A 22132-nucleotide genomic window follows, 5' to 3' on the forward strand; every position below is an offset into this window, starting at 1 on the left:
GATGAGAGGGAAGCAATAAAGGGTCTGAGTAGGGGATGCCTGGGTGGCTCAGGGGTTGAGTATCTATCTGCCTTTGGCTCAGAGCGTGATCCAGGAGTTCCGGGATCGAGTCCTACATTGGGCTTTCTGCGTGGAGCTTGCTTCTCCTCCCTCTGCCTGTGTCTCTGCCTCTCTTTCTGTGTCTCTCATGAATAAATAAATAAAATCTTTAAAAAGGGGGGGGTTCTGGGCAGTAGTGTGATGTGATCTGATTCATATGTGCATATGTGTAATCTAAATATTCTCAAATTTACAGAAACTTGAAATATAGTGCAAGTAATTTATTCCTGAACCATCTAAAAGTAAATGGCCAGTACGATACCCAGGCACCCATGAATACTTCAGTGTATATTTCTAACAAGCAGAGAGAACAATCATCAGAATTAGGAAGTTCATACCATGCATCCCCGCATCCAGTCCTCAGGCCACACTCAAGTGTTTTCACCCTTTGTCCCAATAATGTCTTTTGTAGAAAAGGATCCAGTTTAGACATAACATGTTGTCTTTAGATATCAAGTCCTTTTGTCTCCTTCAGTGTGGAATGGTTTTTCAGTCTTCATTTTTATGACCTTGGCCCTTTTGAAGATTGTAAGCCAATTGTTTTATAGAAAGTCTGGATTTGTCTGATGTTTTATCCTGTTAAATTGAGGACATGCATCTTTGGTAGATATATCACAGAAATGACGTTGCTTTCTTGTTGTTGCTTCCCATGAGATAGCACAAGGATTCAGTGTATCCCGCAACTGACAACGTTCATTCACTTGGATCACCCGGTTAAGATGGTGTCCACTGGGCCTCTCCATTGTACTATTGTTAACTTTTCCTTCTGTAATTGATCAGTTTTTTTTTTTTTTAAAGATTTTATTTATTTATTCATGATAGTCACAGAGAGAGAGAGGCAGAGACACAGGCAGAGGGAGAAGCAGGCTCCATGCACCGGGAGCCCGACGTGGGATTCGATCCCGGGTCTCCAGGATCGCGCCCTGGGCCAAAGGCAGGCGCCAAACCGCTGCGCCACCCAGGGATCCCAATTGATCAGTTTTGTATGTAAATGTCCTGTTTCTCACCAAACTTTCAATTTACTTCAGTTATTTATAGCAGTAGGGCCTCCTGGTTTCCTATTTATTCTATGGGCTATAATTCCTTACCATTATTTTTTTAACGTTTAAATTGTTTTAGATATAGCCTGATATGACTTCTGTGTTCTGATGTGTCCCCATCATTGTTTGAGCTCTTAACTTCTGAGTACCAAGATAATCCAGACTTAAACCTTCCACAGCCCTGAAATTAGCCATTTCTCTGTGAGTTCCTGCTTCCTTTTTGTTGAAAATGGTATTTAGAAGCCAAAATCCGAGTGCTTTGAGTGCCTATTGCTTTTGAAATATCATTATTCTCATGTTCTTAGTGATGTCAAATATATATGTGGAACAAACACACATATATGCACACATATGTTTACTATTGACCCTTGAGCAACATGGGTTTGAACTGTCAGGGTCCACTTATGGCAGATTTTTTTTGTTAAATATAGTACAATACTCATAAATGAATTTTTTCGTATGATTTTCTTTTCTCTAGCTTATTTTATTTTAAGAATGAAATATATAATACATCCAACATACAGCATATGTGTTAATTGACTGCTTACATTGTTGGTAAGGCTTCCAATCAACACTAGGCTATTAGTAATTAAGTTTGGGAGGAGTCAAAAGTTACATACAGATCTTCAACCAGGCAAGGTGGGGGGAGGTTAGTGCCCCTAACCCCTGTGTTGTTCAAAAGTCAACTGTAATTATTTCTGTATCTATGTAGTTATTGAAAACCGTAGCTTCATATCAACACTTCTAATTACAATCTAACCTACAGGAATCTTCCCATATTTATAACTTGATTCTCCAACAGTGAGAAATCTTTCTCGCTTTAATATGTTTGCTTATCTGATCAATCCCCTGGTGTGTATCTAATCCTCCTCTCCATGGCCACCTTCTCCTTACAAGGATGTTTCTTACTACACCGAGGCTCTGCTACCTGGTGCCAGGCATTCTCCTTGCATGGATGGTCTCCTTATCCTGCTTGGATTCTGACATTTCTCCAGGGTTACCCGCCACACCTGGATCCAACACTTAGCTCTAAGCTGCCCCTTTTGGTGGAGGCTTTTCCCATCTAGCCAGAGCTCTAACTGCTCACACTGGGCAGCCTTCATACATGGTGCTGTTCTTGGGTCCCCATACCCCACACTGGGCCACCCCTTACTGCATTCTAAGGAATGTGTGGCAGCCTTGAAAACGAGCCTTACGACCTTCAAGTACAACCGTGTAAGAGACAACAACCTGGCAGCAGTGCTGTGAAATCTATCACTACCGTAGCATTAAGTGAACAACATTCACATTGTTGTGCAACCATCACCACCATCCATCTCTTCATCTTGCCAAATCTATTAAACACTAATTGCCCATTCCCCTCTCCCTCAGCCCCTGGCAATCATCATTCTACTTTCTGTCTCTATATGTTTGATTACTCTAGGTACCTCACATAAGTGGAATCATGCAGAATTTGTCCTCTTATGACTGACTTAGCTCCCTCAGCACACTGTCTTCAAGATTCACCATGTTGTAGCATGTGTCAGAATGTCCTTTTTTATACCTGAATAATATTCCATTATATGGATGGTCCAGGTCTTGTTTATCCATTCATATGTTTATGGACATTTGGTTTCCTCCATCTTGTGGGCATTATGAGTAATAATGCTGTGAACATGGTTGTGCAAATATGTTTGAATCCCTTCTTTGGATTATTTTAGGTATTTATGCCAAAATTAAATTGCCAGACCAGATGGTAAGTCTATGTTTATCTTTTTGAGGAGCCACCAGACTGTTTTGCCCAGCACCACTTTATGTTCCTACCAACAGTGCATGAGGGTTCCAATTACCCTACACCCTCTCTAACACTTCTTATTTTCGGTTTCTTTTTTCCACCTTTTTTGTAGTAGTCTATCCTAATGTATTGCTTTTTTGCTTGCTATATACTTTACTTATTTATAATACTTATTTTTTTCTCAGGTTCTTGAGGACAAGGATCTTTGTTCCATTCACTACGATATCCCAAGTGCCTAGAAATGAAATGCAGGCAATGCTCAGTAAATATTGTTAGGATGCTGAGGCTCAGAGTCAGGTGCCTATCCAAGGGCACACCGCCAGTAAGAGCTGGAGCCTGGACTCTAGCACATGTTCCTTCTGCTGAGGTCTCCAGAGTGCAGGGGCTGGACCCACCTTATAGGCTCATTCTGACCTCTGCAGCAATGTGTGCTATACTAACCAACTGAAAACCAGGAATGTGGCTCAGAGTTGTCCAGGGGCAGTGCAGGCCCTTCCCTTTGGAAAGTTGTACCTATTTTCATAGTCTGTAGCTCTGCCTTTTTCAAGAGCTACAGTGAAATCTGAGCAGAAAACAAAAAGCACCCATTTCTCTGGTCCTCCTTGAAATCATTATATCATTATTAATTTTCCTCAAGTTATTATTTGACATTGAAGCCCGAAGGACCCCATTCCCAGAACCTGCCTGGTCCTTTCACACCACTTTGTTTTTGCACATGCTGATCTTTCTGCTTGGAATGCTTTCCCAAGGCTTGATAAATCCCTCCATTTCAAAGGGGTTTGACTATGTAAAACTTTCTTTGATCCCTAAACATGATCCCAAATTTAATTAATCACTTTTTTCTCTGCTACTATTTTCATACTTAGCTGTTTTTTAAAATTATTTAATATATTGTCCATTTCTCCTATTAAGTTGTGAACTCCACCTTCCTGAGATAAGTCATTTTTCATCCATTCATCAAATATCTATTGAGGCTCTGTGCTAGGTACTAGGAAAGAAACAGGAGAACAGAATCAGCTCTTTCCCTCAAAGAGCTTGTAGTCTAACAGGAGACCTCAGTGAGTAATCAAGCAATTGTAGTCCATAATGGCACAGAGCCTGATGCATGGTAGATGTTCAATGAATGTGTACTGAAATTTCTTAAGACTGGCATGCTGAAGAGTATAGAATATGGTCCTCTAGCAGCTTTTCTTCCCAAAGATAGAGTCTTTTTTCCCCCAATGATAATACTATTACCAGCAACATCTAATAATATCTATCCAAGAGTTGTATATTGAGCCTCAGGCTAAAATGCTTGCCACGGACTTTCTCAAATCTTTATAACCCCACTCTCAATTAAGCCTTTAATACCCTACTATAAATCTCAAATCCAAAATGCTTTGAAGGGGTGCCTGGGTCACTCAGTAGGACCGATTCCCATGGGGGCAGTCTAACCCCAGAACCGAGCCCTCAAACACGACTCTGCCTTCCAATCTTTCTCATTGCCGTCTACTATCATTCACGTAGCACTCAACAGTCTTTCCTGAGTACCTACTATGTGCAGGTGCCTGGGATGCTATGAGGACTAAGGCACTGCACTTGCCCTCACCGAGCTGTTTGTTCACTGGATGAAGGAGACACATATCCAAAGAGAACAGAGTGTTTTCCAGCCATGATGTAGCTCACCTGCTATGAGCTGCTGCGGTGCATGCGGCGGGTACTCTGTTGGCTCTGAGTGCCCACCAGCCAAGTTTCTGTATGCTGTGCTTGTAAAGACTCACACGTGCAGAGGACTATCCTGAGCTGCCGAAGCCACTCCTACACCAGCAGTGACAGCCAGCAAATGGTTCCCAGAGGATATGTCTCTCCCCACCCTGTCCCTCCCGCCCCCAGAAGCTTGAGATTGACAGGTGGGAGAGTAGAAGGGTTCATCTTTCTCCCCGCCTGGCAGGATCAGACTGAGGCTGGGCCTTCACCTGCCATGGTGTCCTGCACGCCCTCCTCCCCTGCTCTGCTCTGCTTCCTCTATTCCCCTGCTGCTTTCTCCTGGGACCACTTTCTTCTTAAATCCCTAGCCGGCGAACTCTATTCCTAGGGTGGGCGTCTGGGAAGCTGATCCGGCGCACTGCTTCCCCAGGCCCTATGCTTCTTCCTTGGGCCTTGCGCACAGGGCCAGGGCCAGGGGCCAGCTGGGACACCAGGCAGCCGAGGGTGGCTCAGTACTGCTGTGCTGAACCGGGAGAGGGCCGAAGGCAGCAGACCTCGGGTGAGTCCAGCAGGGCCTCCGGGGAGACTAGGATTCACAAGGTGGACAATGCAAGAAGAGCCTTTCCAGAGGAGGGAATAGTACTGGGGCTGATGGAAGAGATCCAGGAACATAGAGACAGTGGGCATGTCAGGAAAAGGCTGGAAAAGGTGAAGTGTGAGGGTGCTGGTTTGGGCCTCCCATCTTCCTCCATCATGCCTCTGCTGAGAGAGACCGCCTCCTCCATGCCCACATACACATGCTACACACACGCTACACACATCGTACTATACACACGCATCTCCCCCTACATACCACACACAGCACACATCACACACACCACGCACATCCCACACACATGCTACACCCCACCCACCCCCACATCACACACACACCTCACACACATACCATACACAACAAACATCCCACACCCCACACATCATATACACTATGCACATCCCACACATATAACATCCATACAACATACACACATATCACACACATCTCCATATATATACCACACACACCACACACCACACACACCATACTACACACATACCCCACACGACACACACGCACAGGCCACACCCACACACACCCCGTACACACACCATACACACACAGCACACATGCCACACATACACCACACGCACAGCCCCAGGCATACACACATCGCTGTCCTGAAGCTGTGAGTCCCTGCCAATCCAGCCAGGCTCGCACAAACGTCTGTGCAGTGATTTACTCCCATTATGTCACTTCTCCCAGGGCGCCCGGGGATTCCTCTGGTCTCGCAAGCAGCCAGGGCGCCCACGGCCTATTTTGATTTCCGAAAAGAGGAGACGGAAGCCAGTCCCGTACCCAGCTTGACCGCAGTGGCCGGGGAGCGCTTCGGTGCTGGCCGCTCCGGGGAAGGCGTCCCCCCATCGCCCACCACCGCCGCGCTGTCAACCGTGGCCCCTCGGCGTCGGGCGCGGCGGGGCGGGGACGGACTTTGAAGTGCGGCGGGGGGCCGGGGATCAAGGGGCAGCGCCGCCCCGAGACGCTGGGGCAGACAAAGGGCGCTCGGCCACCTCCCGGCCACCTCCAGGCCACCTCCCGGCGCGGGCCGCGACAAAGGCGGCGACGGCGCGCGGCGGGGTCTCGGGCAGCAGCTCCAGCCTCGCGCCCGGAGCCCGCCCGGTCTCCTCCTGGCCTCCTGAGCCCGCCAGGGCGCCCGCACCCTCCACCGCCTACCCCGGCTTCTCGTGCCCCTCCTGCCCCGTGCCCCTGCACCCCCCTGTGCCCCTGCACCCCAACCCTGTGCCCTGGCTTCCCGAGCCCAGCCTGGTCCCCTGCGCCCTGGCCCCCTGCGCCCCGCCTGGCCCCCTCACCCCCCGTGCCCCTGTGCCCCCAACCCTGTGCCCTGGCTTCCGGAGCCCAGCCTGGTCCCCTGCGCCCTGGCCCCCTGCGCCCCGCCTGCCCCCCCCCCCCCGTGCCCCTGTGCCCCCAACCCTGTGCCCTGGCTTTCGGAGCCCAGCCTGGTCCCCTGCGCCCTGGCCCCCTGCGTCCTGCCTGGTCCCTTGCGCCCCGCCTGGCCCCCCGTGCCCCTGTGCCCCCAACCCTGTGCCCTGGCTTCCCGAGCCCAGCCTGGTCCCCTGCGCCCTGGCCCCCTGCGCCCCGCCTGGCCCCCCGTGCCCCTGTGCCCCCAACCCTGTGCCCTGGCTTCCCGAGCCCAGCCTGGTCCCCTGCGCCCTGGCCCTCAGCGGCCCGCCTGGTCCCCTGAGCCCAGCCTGGTCGCCCCCGCCCCCGCGGCCCTGCTCCCCACTGCGTACCCCGGCTTCTCGTGCCCCGCCTGGCCCCCGGCACCCTGGCCCCCGTGCCCCGCCTGGTCCCCCCGCGGCCCTGCTCCCCACTCATACCCCAGCTTCTCGTGCCCCTCCTGCCCCGTGCCCCTGCACCCCCCGTGCCCCTGCACCCCCAACCCTGTGCCCTGGCTTCCCGAGCCCAGCCTGGTCCCCTGCGCCCTGCCTGGTCCCCCGTGCCCCTGCCCACCTCCAAGCCCCGGCTTCCCGCCCCCAGCCTGGTCCCCAGTGTCCCGGCGTACCGCGCCGCCGCCGGCCCCCAGTCCCCCAAGCCCTTCCGCTGCCCCGCAAACTGCAGCGCAGGCCACACCCGGACGCGCCCTTGCGCAGCCCTAGCCCCAGAGAAATTTTGTTTATGACAGCGCGACCTTGTTTTTTTTGCTACAACGTGCAAAGTTCCCAGTCTCCTTGCACTGTAATGATGACTTAAAGCGCCCAGTGGCTAGGCGTTCTTCTAAATCCTTTAGCTCCTATTAACCGGTTTCTGGCTCCTGTAACCCTGCAGGGTGGGTGGGATGGTCAGCCTCATGGCCCAGATCCAGGAACCAGGCTGGAACTGAGGCTCCAGATTACACAGGTAGAAGCGGTGCCCCAGGCTGGCTGGCTCCAGCGTCCCTGACAGATCATCCTTTTAATTTGGTGTTTTGCTCATCTATCTTTTCTTTTTAACTTAAAAAAATTGCGTTAAAATATTATTTATCTTGGATACTGAAGGGTTTTTTGCACCCTTGTAAATTTTGTGTGCCAGCCTAGTAAGATCCTGCCCAGCCAATGCCCACTCCTCTCTGCCTGGCATTGGAGGTGTTTGCATTCTCTCAGCTCCCAGCAATTGGGATTACTGACTCCCCAGGATATTTCAGAAGGGGAAAAGCTGAAGCTCAAAGCTGCTAAGTGACTTGTCCAAAGATTTCTGGCAGGCAAGTCTGACACCAGCCCTGAGCTGGTTAAGGTACCAGGTTATGGTAAGTTGTGGGCGGTTGGGTTAGCTGCCTCTGTTTTGGTGGGCTCAGCCCTCGTCATAGCAAATTCTTAAGAAAAGCAACATCACATACATTACATATAGCCTTTTTATTACATTATTTTGGAAGGATTTTTTATAATTTTAATTTTGCTTTTATTTGGCTGCCTCTAATTTACAATGGTTGCTCTTTCTTAGGGCTGACTGGGCACACCGGGAAATTCTTGCAAAGTGAGAAAATCTAAATCATTTTCACATGTAATGAAAATTTTAGGAATAATTAATTTAGCAATTTAATGATGTTGACATGGTGCTACCTTCTGTAGACATTTAATTATACATTTATTAGCTTTGACTTTGCAGTTTGCGTTTCTCATGGTGAAGCCAAAAATTACTTTTCCAAGTCTCCAGCATTTTTGTTGGAAAGCCTTCCTAGCAGCTCATGATTCCTTGCACTTCCCCTAGGGTAGCTAGCTCCTAAAATGGTTCCCAACCCCCTCCACCAGCCCCTGCGCTAGGGGGTTTACCTGGGGGCTTACCTGGGAGTTTACCTCCCATCATTCTAGTGTTGTGACTTTTAAGGAAGCAGAACCTCCTTTGGTCAAGCTCCTGCTAAGCTGTGAGCTGCTCCAGAGCAGATTCTAACTGTAACCATGTTTCAATTACCCTCCTATGAGATAGAGGGAGGGCACCTGTCAATATTGGTTGAATTGTGACTTTATTATAGAAATTGAGGAAGATTGTGCAGAAAGTATACCAGGAAAGGGCTGGAGAGCCCTGTTTGCTACTAGTAATGCTGTGTGTCCCCAAGGAGGTCTCTGCCCCTCTCTGGTTCCCTGTTCTGGGAAATGAAGATGGACTAAGAGATTTCTATTCTGTTGCCCCTTTCAGGACTATCATATCTCCAAGCAGATATGGGTTCATGGAAGACGCATTTTGATTTCATCTGAATGAGCATTATGAGAAGGTAAGGCTCTACAGGTTGGCTTTGGCAAATGGGTTCCATAGATGTTCCAACAGTGGTGGCTTGTTATTTTCTGCATTGTTTTCTGGGTGCAGAAATCACTCTATTGCCCCTTCCTTTCCTCAAATCTGTAGCAAACATTGGCAGCCTTCCTGTGTCTTATGGCATGTGTGACCACCAGGCTGTAAGCACATGTGGGTTTTTACTGAGATCCTGGTGCCAAGCCTGATGCATGGCAGGTATTCAATGTGTGGTTGTCAGGAAGATTGTCTTCTCCAGATGAGAGAAGCTGAGGCACAAAGAGGTGGACAGGAAGCAGCTATCTTGAAAACAAGCAGCTGTTGCTATATTTCTTTCTTTCCTTTTTTTTTTTTTAAGATGTATTAATTTTAGAGAGAGAGTGAGGTGGAAAAGGGTAGATGGAAAGAGAGAACCTCAAGCAGACTCCATGCTGAGTGTGCAGCTAGACATAGGGCTTGATCCCATGATCCCGAGATCATGACCTGAGCTGAAACAAAGAGTTGGATGCTCAAATGACTGTGCCACCCAAGCACCCCTGCTGTGATGTGTCTACACAGCTTTCCCTGCAAGAAGAAGGGTCTTATATGTTTGCAAATTTGAATAGACTTTCTTCTTACCTGTACCCAAACCACAAACTGAAGAGGTCAGCGAGGGGCACTGCTTTCTCATCAGGACTGCTTTCAGGAGAAAAGACAGAGAACTTTCCTCCTTACTTAGGAAGACCATCCCCCATTTCACATCAACCCATCTTCACTGAAGCTTTCGGGCCAAAGCAGTAGTCTGGGAGCGCTGGAGCCTACGTTCCGGTTCGAGTTCTGGTGCAAACATGGTTTGCAGCTCCGAGTAGTCCCACTCCTCTCTGCACCTTTGTTTCCTTGGCAGTCAAGCAAAAGGATGGATTAAAGGAGGGCTTTTTGAACACATCCGCTGAGAATCCTGCTAAAATGCCATCTGATTCAGGATGTCTGGGGCACAGAGAATCTGCGTTTTTAACCAGCTCTCAGGTGATGTGTGGCTCCTGCCAGACATTAGACCCCCTTTGAGTAGCAAGGACCTAGAGGATTTCTGGGATCACTCCTTGCTCTGATGTGCCAGACCTTGAGCTCAGGCAGCAGGCACAAGAAGAATGCCAAAGAAAGTGTTGCCCAGATCTGGGCCAGCGAGGGCGATACAGAATATGAAATGATTCCAAGGCGTCATTTCAACCAGTGGTTACAAAAATCATGGTCTTCTTCATCATCATCATCATCATCATCATCAACAAACATTTGTGCCGTGCTTTTTTGCTGTCCAGAGCAGCTGTCACATCCTTGAACTCAGTTGACCCCTGCGTGCACCCTGGTGCGAGAGGAGGACATGGCTGGGGAATCTATTCAGTCCTAGCCAGAGGATTTGGGCAAGAGAACAATAGACCCTAAGCTATTGTTTCCCAGTGGCCCTTTGATTTTCTTAGCAATTTTTTGGTGCCTGCTCTCTGACCCCTTCCTCTTTTGTCTCCTGCTGCACCTCCTCCCTGTCCTAATTCTCTACTCCCCCAACACACGCACACAGTGTCAGGGGGAGAAAACCAGTGTGTCCACCCCCAGATTTCCCACTTTTGATCCTCTCCCCTCTGACCAAATAGAACTCAGCTTCAGGGGTGGAATCCTGGCCCATTTTTGGGGTGACCCAGGGCACATCACCTCATCAGTCCTACTCATCTCGTTTATAACAATGATCATCTTCCTGAAGGTGGCATTCATTGAGGATTCATATTGTTTGGAACACTGTGCTCATGACTCTACCCTTGCCATAAAGTGAGAGAGTAGCAGATGGGAAAACTGAGACTTTATGGAGCTTACCTGCCCAAAGCCACCCAGCCGGTCGGTGATAAAGTCAGGACATCAAATCGTGGCTGGTGAACATCAGAGATCATTGTAGATTCATATACTGTTGTAAAAAATGATACAGAGAGATCTCGTGCCCCTTTTATCCAGTCTTCCCCAGTGGTAACATCTTGCAAAGGTATTGTATGGTGTTGCAACCAGGATATTGATGTTGATACAATCCACCAATTTTATTTAGATTTCCTCAGTTTTACTCGTACTTGTGTGTGTGTGTGTAGTTCTATACAATTTTAGCATATGTGCAGGTGTGTGCATTTACCACCAGTCAAGATAAAAAAGAGCTCCATCACCAGAATGACCACTGTGTTGTCCAAATATAACCACACCTTCTCTCCCCTCCCACCCTACAGCTCTCATCTCTGCAACCACTGATCCTGTTCTCCATCTCTCTGGTTTTGTCATTTCAAGAATGTTCTGTAAATAGAAGCATACATTTATACACTTAGGGGGTTGGCTTTTTTCACTCAGCTCGGTTTCCTTGAGATTCACCCATGTTGTTGTGTGTATCCATCATTTGTTCCTGTTCACTGCGGAGTGGCATTCTGTGGTATGGAGGTACCACGACTCCACAATTCATCCACTGAAGGTAGATGTGCTTTCCTCTGGTTTCTAGATTCTATCAGGAATAAAGCTGCTATGAACATTTGTGTACAGGTGATCATGTAAACTGAAGTTTTCATTTTTCTGGGACAAATGCCCAAGGGTATAAAGTCCTTGCTCTTACCTCCAACTTGTGTGGCCCTCCAGATTAGATGCAAAGACAAAAACACCACCTCCAACAAAAAAGCAACATTTATTGAGATCTTGCTTTATATTTGGCACTATCATAAATATTTGGCATGGATCAACTCATGAGTCCTCAGAACAACCTTAGGCTTACTAGTATTGTTCCCATTTTACAGATAAGGAAACTGAGGTGCAGAGAGGCTACATAGTCTAAGGACACACAGGTTAGTAATGTCCATGCCAGAATTTTAACACGGGTGGTGTCACTCCAGGTCTGTCTCTTTAAGCACTACTCTGCCTTTCTAGGAATTAAGTTTCTTTTTTCTTTTTTTGGAAGAAAAACATATATCCAGGAACTTTCACATACTTTAAGTGTATGGCTCTATGAATTCTTACAAAATGATGACTACCCTTTTGGGACCACCACTCTGACTGAGACACAGAGCATGATTGATTCTGAAGTCTCCCTCATGCCTACTCCCAATCATTATCTCCCAGTAAAGGGAACCACTCTTTGGACTTCTGTCATCATAGATTTAGTTCTGCTAGCTTTTCAATGAAAACACACAGTGTGTTCCCTTTTTGCACCTGGCTTCCTTTACTACTGTATAGAGCAGGAGTGAGTTCTTTCTTCCTAATGTGTTGTTTTCCATTGCTTGGATATACTACCACTTGTCTATCTCTTCTCCACTTGAAAGATGTGTGGTTTTTTTTTTCCATTTGGGGCTGTTATGGTTAATGCTTCCATAAATACTCTGACAGTGTCTATTGGTGCACTTATATACACATTCCTGTTGGGTAGACACTCAGGAGTAGAACAGCTGGGTGTTAGTGTGTGCTTTCATAGATTCTATTAAACAGTTTCCCAAACTGTTTTTTAAAGATTTTATTTACTTATTTGGGAGAGAGAACGAGAGAGAGAGCACAAACATATGCAAGCAGGGGGAGGGGGAGACGGAGAGGGAGAGGGAGAGAAGGAATCCCAAGCAGGCTCCAAGCTCAGTGCAGAGCTCAATATGATGCTCAATCTCAGAACCCTGGGATCACAACCCGAGCTGAAATCAAGGGTTGGATGCTCAACCAACAGGCCATTTGGATGTCTTCCTAAATGTCTATTTAAGTTTTTCTCCATTAAAAGAAGTGGAGCTATATTTTTCTTAATAATTTATGTTATCTATATATTTTGAAGATGAACATTTTACAGATTATCTGTATTTCTTACCATGCTGCAGCTTGCCTTATACTCTCATAGTGGTGACTCGTTATCTCTTTGATATTAGAAATGTGTCTTCTTTTTTCTCATCAACATGTATCAGTTATTAATCTTAAAAAAATCAACTGGGATTTGTAATTTTTCCTTTAAGTTTGCTTTCCATTTAATTGGTTTTTACTTCTGTCTTTTTTGTTTTCTTTCTTTTACTTTCTTTGGGTTTATTTTTCTGTTTATTTTCCAGGGTTGGATCTGAAAATTCAGATTAAGGGTCAGCAAATTTTTTTGGTAAAATGCCAAATAGTATTTTAGACTTTGAAGGCTATACTGTCTCCATTATAATCATTCAATTCTAGCATTACGGTAAAAAGCAGCCATAGATAACACAGAAACAAATGGTATTGCTCTATTCCAATAAAATTTTATTTATAAAGCCAAACTGGGGAGGCAGATAGATTTGGCTGATGGACTAAAGTTTGCTAATTGTTTCCTGGATCAGATCATTGATTTTTAGCGCTTTTTTTCTTTTCTAATATTTGTACTTAAGTTTATAAATTTCCCTGTAAGTTCTCTGTAAATTCTGCATTTGTTGTATCCTGTAAGTTTTTAATGTATCATTTTTATTATCATTCACCTCAATATACTTTAAAATTTCCATTGTGTTTTGACTCACGAATTGTTTAGAAGAGTGTATTTTTAATTTCCAAACATTTAAGGATTTCCCAGTTATGCTATTATTGATTTCTACCATAATTTCACTGTGGTCAGAGAATATATCTGCATGATGATAATCCTTTCAAATTCATTGAGACTTGCTTTATTGCACAGTATGTGGTTTATTTCTATAAACATGCTATGTATTCTTGAAAAGGATATGTACCAGGAAGTTGTTGAAGTGTTTTGTATATTTTTGTTGGTTCATATTCATCAATCATGTTGTCCAAATTTTCTCTAGCTTTATTGAATTTTTGTCTGATTTATCTTTCTTCTTTTTAAAGATTTATTTGTTTGAGAGAGAGAGAGAGAGAGTGTGTGTGTGTGTGTGTGTGTGTGTGTGTGTGTATGAGCAGGGGGAGGGGCAAAGGGAGAGGACAGAGAGAATCCTCAAGCAGACTCCCCACTGAGCATGGAGCCTGGTGCATGCAGAATAACAAATCCTAGCCTGGGGTTGTTACAGGGATTAGGTGCTGTGACTCAGGTGGGCCAGAGGGCTGGCCATGCAGGATAGTAAATGTCACTAATTCATTTTAATCCTGATCTGCCATGCCCTGTTAAAATTTACATTGCCTTTGTATATCTGCTCTGCCCTACATTAAACCTTTCATCTAGTATTTTCCAGAGAAAACTAAGTATTATTCTATGAAGCACTAAGGGTTTGTTATGGGAATATTCAAATAATTCGAAGAAAAGATAACAATACCTTAACCCTAAACACAGCAGGGTGGGGGGCACCATTATTGTAATGAAGAAGTAACTGTGTCGAACATTTTTGTGTTTTGATTTCAGATTATTTCCCTTGAATATTTCTTGTAGTGATGGTCTTCTGGCCACAAATTTTCTGAGTTTTTGTTTGGATAGAATGTGTTTCTTCCATCTTTATTTTGTTTTATTTTATTATAGAGCGTATGAGCAAGGGACAGAGGGAGAGGGAGAATCTTAGCAGGCTCCACACTCAGCATGGAGCCCTATGTGGGGCTTGATCTCATGACCCTGAGATCATGACCTGAGCTGAAATCGAGAATCAAATGCTTAACTGGCTGAGCCATCCAGATGCCCCTCTTCTACCTTCATTTTAAAAGTGCTATTTTTGGGGTGCCTGGGTGACTCAGACATTTGGGTAGCTGACTTGATTTTGGCTTTAGTCTTGGTCTCAGGATCATGAGATCAAGCCCCTCAATGGGCTTGCACTCAGTGCAGAGTCTGCTTGTCCCTCTCCCAATCCCTCCCCCTGCTTGTGCTCTCTCTCTTTCTCCAAAATAAATATATAAATAAAGTCTTTAAGGAAGAAAAGTGGGGCACTTGCATGTCTCAGTTGCTTAAGCATCTGCCTTCAGCTTGGTTCATGAACTCAGAGTCCTGGAATTGAGCCCCACATTGGGTTCCCTGCTCAGCGAGGAGTCTGCTTCTCCCTCTCCCTCTGTCTTTCCTCCCACTCAAGCTTGTGCTCTCTCTCTCATTCTATCTCAAGTAAATAAAAATTTAAAAAAGAAAAGAAAGTGAAAAAAAGTGGTATTTTCACTCTGTGTGGAATTCTAGTTGGCTACTTAAATGTCATTCCACTATCTGGCTTCCATCATTTCTCTTGAGAAATCTGATGTGGGTCTTACTCTTTCTCCTTTGAAGATAAAGTTTCTTTTCTTGTCCCTTAGTTTTCAGAAGTTTATTTTATTTATTTGGTTTATGCTCTTTGGCTTTAGTTTTCAGTTTGACTGTAATTTGCTGTACTGGAGTCTGCCTCCTTATTTTGATGTTTGATGGTGACAGCCTTCAAGCCCTGCCCCCCTCCTGCCCCTGTTGCCCCACCTCTGGGCAACCTAAGAAAGTCTGGCTGCTCCCTGCATTGGTGCCAGTGGGAAATTCAAACCACACAAGCCTGAGTCATGTGTGGGAATCCTCATCCCAGCTCTGCCCCCTAATAGCCATAAAAATGCAAACCAGTCTTTTTTCCTGGCTCTCTCCATCTCTTTTTGGACCTGCTTGGGGGAGCTGGCCCTGCTATCCCCAAAAAGCCTCATTATGTGAGCAATAAATACTTTCCTATCCTATTGGTGCATGTGTAACATCATTAGTCTCGGCATCAGAACCAAATCTTAAGTACATGGGTAGTCATGGGGGGTCCATTCACATCTGTAGGGTGAACACAACATACCTAGTTATGTACAGGTCTCCCCAAATTCGGAAAGTAGAGTGTTTCTACGAAAGCTTTTATAAGCCAAAATGGCATAAAGTGAATTGTATGTCTTTTGAAAGTTCGTATTACATCACTCACTTTTAGGAAAGACCTACATTAGTATGATAATATCTTTTTCATAAAAATGAAAATCCTCTTTGGATTTTTTTTCTTGATTAGGGAAAATGTGTTAGTCTTTCATATATATGTTTGTTATCTCACTTGATAGATAGATAGATAGATAGATAGATAGATAGATAGATGATAGATAGAGTTTTATTTAGAGGGATTTGTTTTAAGAAATTAGTTTACATGGTTGTGAGGGCTGACAAGTCCAAAATTTGTAAAGCAAACCAGCAGACTAGAGATTCAGGTAAGAGTTGATGTTGCAGTCTTGAGTCCAAAGGCTAAAAACTCAGGTGGAATTTCTTTGTTGCAATCTTGAGGCAGAATTCCTTCTTATTCAGGATATGCCACTCTCTGCTCTTAAGGCCTTCTACTGATTGGATGAGGCCCACCCACACTACATAGGGCAATCAGCTTTCCTCAAAGTCAACTGACTACAAATGTTAAAATACCTGGACAGTGGCCAAATAGTGAGTTGCTGTAGTCTACTCAAATTGACACATAAATTTACCATCGGATGCCCTTTTATTTCTCTTCTCTATTCTTGGGACTCCAATTACAAGTTGTTCAATATTTTCTGCTTGGTCTCCTACACAGCTAATTTTCTACATTATTTATTCTCTTTTTTTCTCAGCTTTAGTTTGAATATTTTTATACTCCTATTTTTCAGTTCACCACTTCTGTCTTTTGATAGATTTATTAACCTATTGGAATTTTATTTTCTGTTATATATTTTTTTTCAATTTTAATATATCCAATTGATTCTTTTTAAGATAGATGCCACCTTCTAGCATTTTTTCTCCATCATTTCCTCTATTTTGGGGGCATATTAATTATAGTTACTTTAGAGTCTATGTCTGAAAACTCCAATATCTGGTTTCTCTGTGGTCTGGTTTTACTCTTTATTTTTCTCCTGATTTTCAGTATTTCTTCTGGTTGCCTGACCTCCCTAGTAACTTTTATTGCTGCTGAAAATTACAAATAAAAAATTGTAGAGCTTCTGATGACATCATAGTCTTTTAGAAAGTTTGATTTTCTTCTAATTGGCAGATAAAGAACAGCTGCTCATCTTTAATGGAGCCCATTTCCCATTTACACATATTCTTAGAACATTGTTCTTTTAGGGTCTCACCTAAAAGCCTGAGGTGTTTATTAGGGACCTTCATCCTTGATTTTCCCTGAACTCCAATTTTTGCTTCCCAAGTTCCATGGGACTGCTGAGTTATATGCTTCACCTCCTAGCAGTTGCGTTCTAGTTGGGGTCTCTGTACCTCTCCTCAGGACTGCATATTCTCTCTGGATCCCCATTCCTTGGCATCTGGTCTTTCTCAGTCATAGGTGCTTATTACCCCTGATCTCTAGCTTTTTTCTTTATCCTTCTAATTTCAGGAATATGCTGCTTGATGCTTTAGATCACTACTTTCCATTTGGGCTCTGTGACCCACACTGTGAAAAATATACCAATAGCTATAATCAGCAGACGATGCAACACACACTTTAGTGCATTTCTCTGGGGTTTCGATCCCTCAAGCCTGGACTGCTTTGGGTATTTTTTTTCATACCTTCAAACAGCATTAAAGAGATTTTTTTTTTTTGGCTTTCGTAGTTGTTCTCAGTGAAACGCTTAATATAATACCAGCTACTTTTGTACAGCCAGCAGCAGATGTCTGAGTTAAGTTTTGTATAGGACTTACATATAGGAAATTTCTAACTCAGTGTGGGCTCTCTTCCCAGATGAAAAAGGGTTAATGGTTTGTCTGGACAGTAAGGAGTAGACTCCAGTATTCTTTGATGTTTTTTTAAGACATGCAATCGTTCTAATTGCCCTGAAAGGATACTGACATTTGAGAATGAAGAGGGGAGAGTCTCTGTCCCATGTCAGCGCAGAAGCCCAGGCCGTGCAAGCATTAAGATGGGCAGGAAGTATGGAGAGCAGCTGGGGTTCAGGAACCCTCTCATGGATGTTCCTTAGTCAGTAGGGGAAATTGCAAGCAATGATCGTGTCTACCAGCAAGTGTGCTTTCATTCAGTTCCTCAAGGGTCCTGGAGACAAAAGGGAAAATATCTAATAATCTAATCTGAGGAACCGAGGCAGCTCCAGAGAGGAAGATGTATTAGTCTGCTCAGCTGCCATAACAAAGGGCCACATACTGGGAGTGTAAACAACAGAAATCTATTTTCTCACACCTCTGGAAGCTGGAAGTCTGAGATCAAGGTGCCATCAAGGTTGGCTTCAGGTGAGACCTCTCCTCCAGGCTTCCAGGCAGTTGTCTCATTGCTACATCATCACATGGCCTTTCCTGTCTGTGCATGGAGAGAGTGAGTTCTCTGGCATCCCTTTCTCTTCTTATAGGGACACACCAGTGCTACCGGATTAGGGCCCCACCCGTATAACCTCATTTAACCTTGATTACATTCTGAAAGGCCCTATCTCCAAGTACAATCCCATTCTTAGGCACTGGGAATGAGGACTTCAACATAGGAATTTAGGGGAGTCATACATCTCAGCCCTAACAGGGCTCCCCAAGATTACCAGTCTTTGATAAAACTGAGACTGAAGTTGAGACATCCCCTGGTGCCTCCCTGGACCCCCGAGTGATGAGTCCTCATTGTAAGAACATGTCCTGTCCTGTCTCAGGCCTCTGGATCTCACATGGTGATACCCAATGAATATCTTATGAAGCAAACTTAGCAGTTCTAAGTGCGATATCCTATCAGTACAGTATAGTTTTCCCTTCCTTCATGTAAAAGCTGAGGCCCAGAGAGGGTTAATGGTTTGCCCATGATCACACAGCAAGTTGGTGGCTACAGCCCAGGTCTCCTACCTCCATGCCCAGTGTTTTCTCCCCATACCCAGGCAGGCCTCTTCCACTCCCTCACTCCCTGCTAGAATCAGAGAAAAGGGAGCAAATCTGTGAGTCGGGGAGTAGGCACCAACTCATTTCCTCTCACAGGATATTTGTGTTTAAATCTCTGTGCCAAGCAGAGGAAGAGAAATCTAAGCCATGTGTGTGTAGTGGGCTCACAGCGCTCTGAAAGGGCTGGGTAGGTAGTGGGGCTGAGGCCAGGAGACAGGGTCGCCCTGGGGAAGCCTGATCTGCTCATCCTCCTGATTTTCTACCACCAACCACAACCTCATCTTGTGACATTGGTGTGTGGGTGTGTGGGTGTGTGCCCGCGCGTGCACGTGCACATGTGTGTGTGTGTGAGTGTAAACTTGGAAAATTGGACTGTGTCTCTGCATCTAATGCTACAGTTTTCCGGCCCTCATCCCAAATGAAAGGAAAGCCAAATTAGTTCATGTCTTCATATCCAAATTATAATTTAAAATAAAAAAGTGAAATGTTTCTTAAAATGTTAAAAAAAAAAAAAAGTATTTTGGTTTCCAGGATAGAAGAACAATAGTGCCACAAAGCTAATGACTTTCCATGGAAAAAGAGATCTCCAACTGGTGATTATACTTGCCAGGAAAGCTTCCTGAACCTTCTCAGTGAGGCTGAGAGTGCCAATTCTGACTTTGCTGCTCTTCTGACTTTGCTGCTCTCTCAGCAGCAGGCCTGGGGAGGGGCCTTGGAATCTGCATTTCTTACGAATTCTAAGGTGATGTGGATGCTGCTGGCCTCAGAATCATACTTTGAGAGCCACTGGGCTAAGAGAAGGCCAGATTTATTGACCTTCTTCCTCACACGGTCTCTGTCTGATGGGAAGAATAAGTTCCTGAAAGGTCATTGGGATCCAGGAGCTGGGGGAGGTGGCTGCCTGGTGGCAGGGGCACACGTGTCCAGGTTGTTAGTCAGGGCCTCCTGCTCTGGAGAAAGTGTGTGATGCAGTCCATGAGAATAGTATGTTCAGAAATACCTGAGGATAAAGGGGAGCGGTAGAGATCACGCTGGTCACTGAGACCCACAGGTGCTGGGTCCTAAGTCCTAGCTGAGTGTCCGTGGCTGGCCACAGGCACTCCCAGGGAGATGCAGGCTCAGTGAGGCTCAGTGAGCCCCTGTGGACGGGGTCCCAGCGATGCCCTTGTTGAGACGAGCTTACCTGGATTTTGGAGCAAGAGAACAAGCTGGAGGGAGTATCTGCTTTTAATTCTCAAGAACAAGGAGACTGGATCAAATGACCTGTGGGACCAGTGGACCGGCCCAGCCTGCGATCCTGTGCGCTCACATCCCAAAGCTAATGATGTCATCGCCCTGGGCTGTGTCCGATCTGTGTAGTTAAGTTGATGGGATTAATCAGCTCATGTTAACATGCTGATGATCATGAAATAAAGACCGACCCTTTCAATAGGATACTCGGGACTGAGGGACGAACGTGGAATCATTTGGACTTTTTACAGAGGTCATGGTTGAATTATCACAAAACTTCCTTTACTCAAAGCAGATGCTTATTGAGATTAATTTAGTGTGAAAAGTGAACCAGACTGAGTATAAAAGACATTGTCTCCTCAATTATGTAACAGGACACCTCCTCATTGTCCTCTACTCACTGACGATGATTGTGTATTGCCTCCGGGGACATTTCAGCACACAGTGCTGAGTCGCTCTGCAATCCCTCTTTTGGGGATGTTCAATGAGATTTCAGCGTTCACACAAAGACGGAGTGGGCAGAAACAAAAGGGAACATCAATTGGGAAAATGGTGGCCACAGACAGAACCCATCTTTCTGCTGGAACCATGTACGTAGCAATTTTGAGGGATGCACCTTGTCTGAAGGCGAGAAACACAGGGAAATTACTACCTTGTTTCAGGTGCTCACAGGATGCGTGGTGGCGCTGGTCCCAGTCACTTGGGTCCAGAGGAGATGCTCTGTGGAGGGTCTCACTGGGACCCTGGACATGTCTGTCATCTTCTACACACTGTCCTTATCATCTTTTTAAAAGAAAATATGTTCTCTTCCTCATTGGTCTGTTTGTTTCACAGAGTGTTCCTTCTTAAAACTTTCCCCTTTGTTTCCCAGAGCCTCTGGAGCCCTGGCTCTGCTCCTACCTCCTGGCCTGTCCTATCTCCTTCCCCGGGTCCTCTTCCAAAGTTAAATCCTTGATCGTCACCTTTCCCCAGGGCTCAGCTCTCTGCTTCTGCTCACTGGAAACCCCGTCTTCCTGGAGTCGCTTTATCTAGTCCTGCAATTGCTATAGTATTAAGCCCAAAGATACAGAGGAAGCAACGCTATCGTCCACTTGATCAAATAAAACCAAGAGTTTCCCAGGTTGGCAGTGACAGGAGAACTTCCTAGTAGAATATGGAGCAACATCCATATTTAGTCCAATAACAATAACTGCCACATGGCTCCTGTCTGGGTTTTCTTTTCTGTGGCATTCTCGCTCCCTCTCCTTTGGGGCATATCAGAAGGGCCTGTTTCTCTTGCAAATCTCTGACCTAACTGCAAACAAATCCTTTTCCTTGGTTTTCCTAAGCTGAGATGAGAAACTTTCACAGTATGTGGCTCCCTGCAAGGAAGAACACAAGTGATCTAAGTGCAGTGAGACCAGAGAAAGTAAACAACTTGCAAGGGCTGACCTGGGGAGAGCTGTATGAATTATCGTTGTGTGACAGATGACCTCCAGACATGGTGGCATAACTCCAACATTTATTATACTCAGGAGACCCTTCGATGGGAAGCTCTCACTTGAGATCTCATGTGGCTGCACTTATGCCTGGGGAGAGGGTGGGGGACAGCTGCATCATTTGAAGGCTTGACTGGGGCTGGAGGGTCCACTTCCAGGGGTCCACACACATGCCTGGCAAGTTGTTTCTGGGTATTGGCTGGGGTCTCAGCTCCTCTGCCAGAGGGCCTCTCCACAGGACTCCTTGAGCATCCTCAGAGCATGGTAGCTGGCTTTCCGTAGAGCAAGCGATCATTGCAGAAGCTAGAGTGCCTTCTCTCTAACATCAGGAGCCATACATTTCTATGTCATTGATAGCTTATTGGTCACAAAGGGCCATCTGTGATTTAGTATGGGGAATGACAACACAGGGGCATGGATATGGGGAGGCATATCATTGGGGGCCATTTGGGAAGTGGGACCCCTCAAGGGCCAACTTGTTCTCCAGGATCTGTGGGATTGTCCCATTCCATGAGGATCTCTACATGAAGATGCTTTTAGGGACCTTTACTTTTTGGCTTCATCCATAGCCAGAGGTCAAGCACCAACTTGCCAAAAGCATGCAAGGGCACACCTCTTCTAGTTTTATCTTTATTTTATTTTATTTTATTTTATTTTATTTATTTTATTTATTTATTTATTTATTTTTTTAGTTTTATCTTTAGACTTCAGAAGTAGAGGGACGTCTGAGTGGCTTAGCGGTTGAGCGTCTGCCTTTGGCTCAGGGCGTGATCCTGGAGTCCCAGGATCGAGTCCCACATTGGGCTT

The 22132-nt window shown here is 45.5% G+C and overlaps 1 protein-coding gene across 6 annotated transcripts in view; it reads left to right on the forward strand.

Moving 5' to 3' along the window:
• Positions 1-22132, forward strand: part of LOC112653484 (uncharacterized) — a 138827-nt gene that overhangs the window by 23410 nt on the left and 93285 nt on the right. For all 6 annotated transcript variants that reach the window (XR_007409937.1, XR_007409938.1, XM_049108629.1 and 3 more), the window contains one exon: positions 8828-8903. Coding sequence is in view for 4 of the 6 variants with exons in the window: in XM_049108630.1 (XP_048964587.1) it covers positions 8828-8886 (59 nt within the window). In the remaining 2 variants the exon portion in view is untranslated. The remainder of the gene's footprint in view (positions 1-8827; positions 8904-22132) is intronic.

Source organism: Canis lupus, chromosome 3 (genome assembly GCF_003254725.2).
Source record: "Canis lupus dingo isolate Sandy chromosome 3, ASM325472v2, whole genome shotgun sequence".
Taxonomy (NCBI): Eukaryota; Metazoa; Chordata; class Mammalia; order Carnivora; family Canidae; genus Canis; species Canis lupus.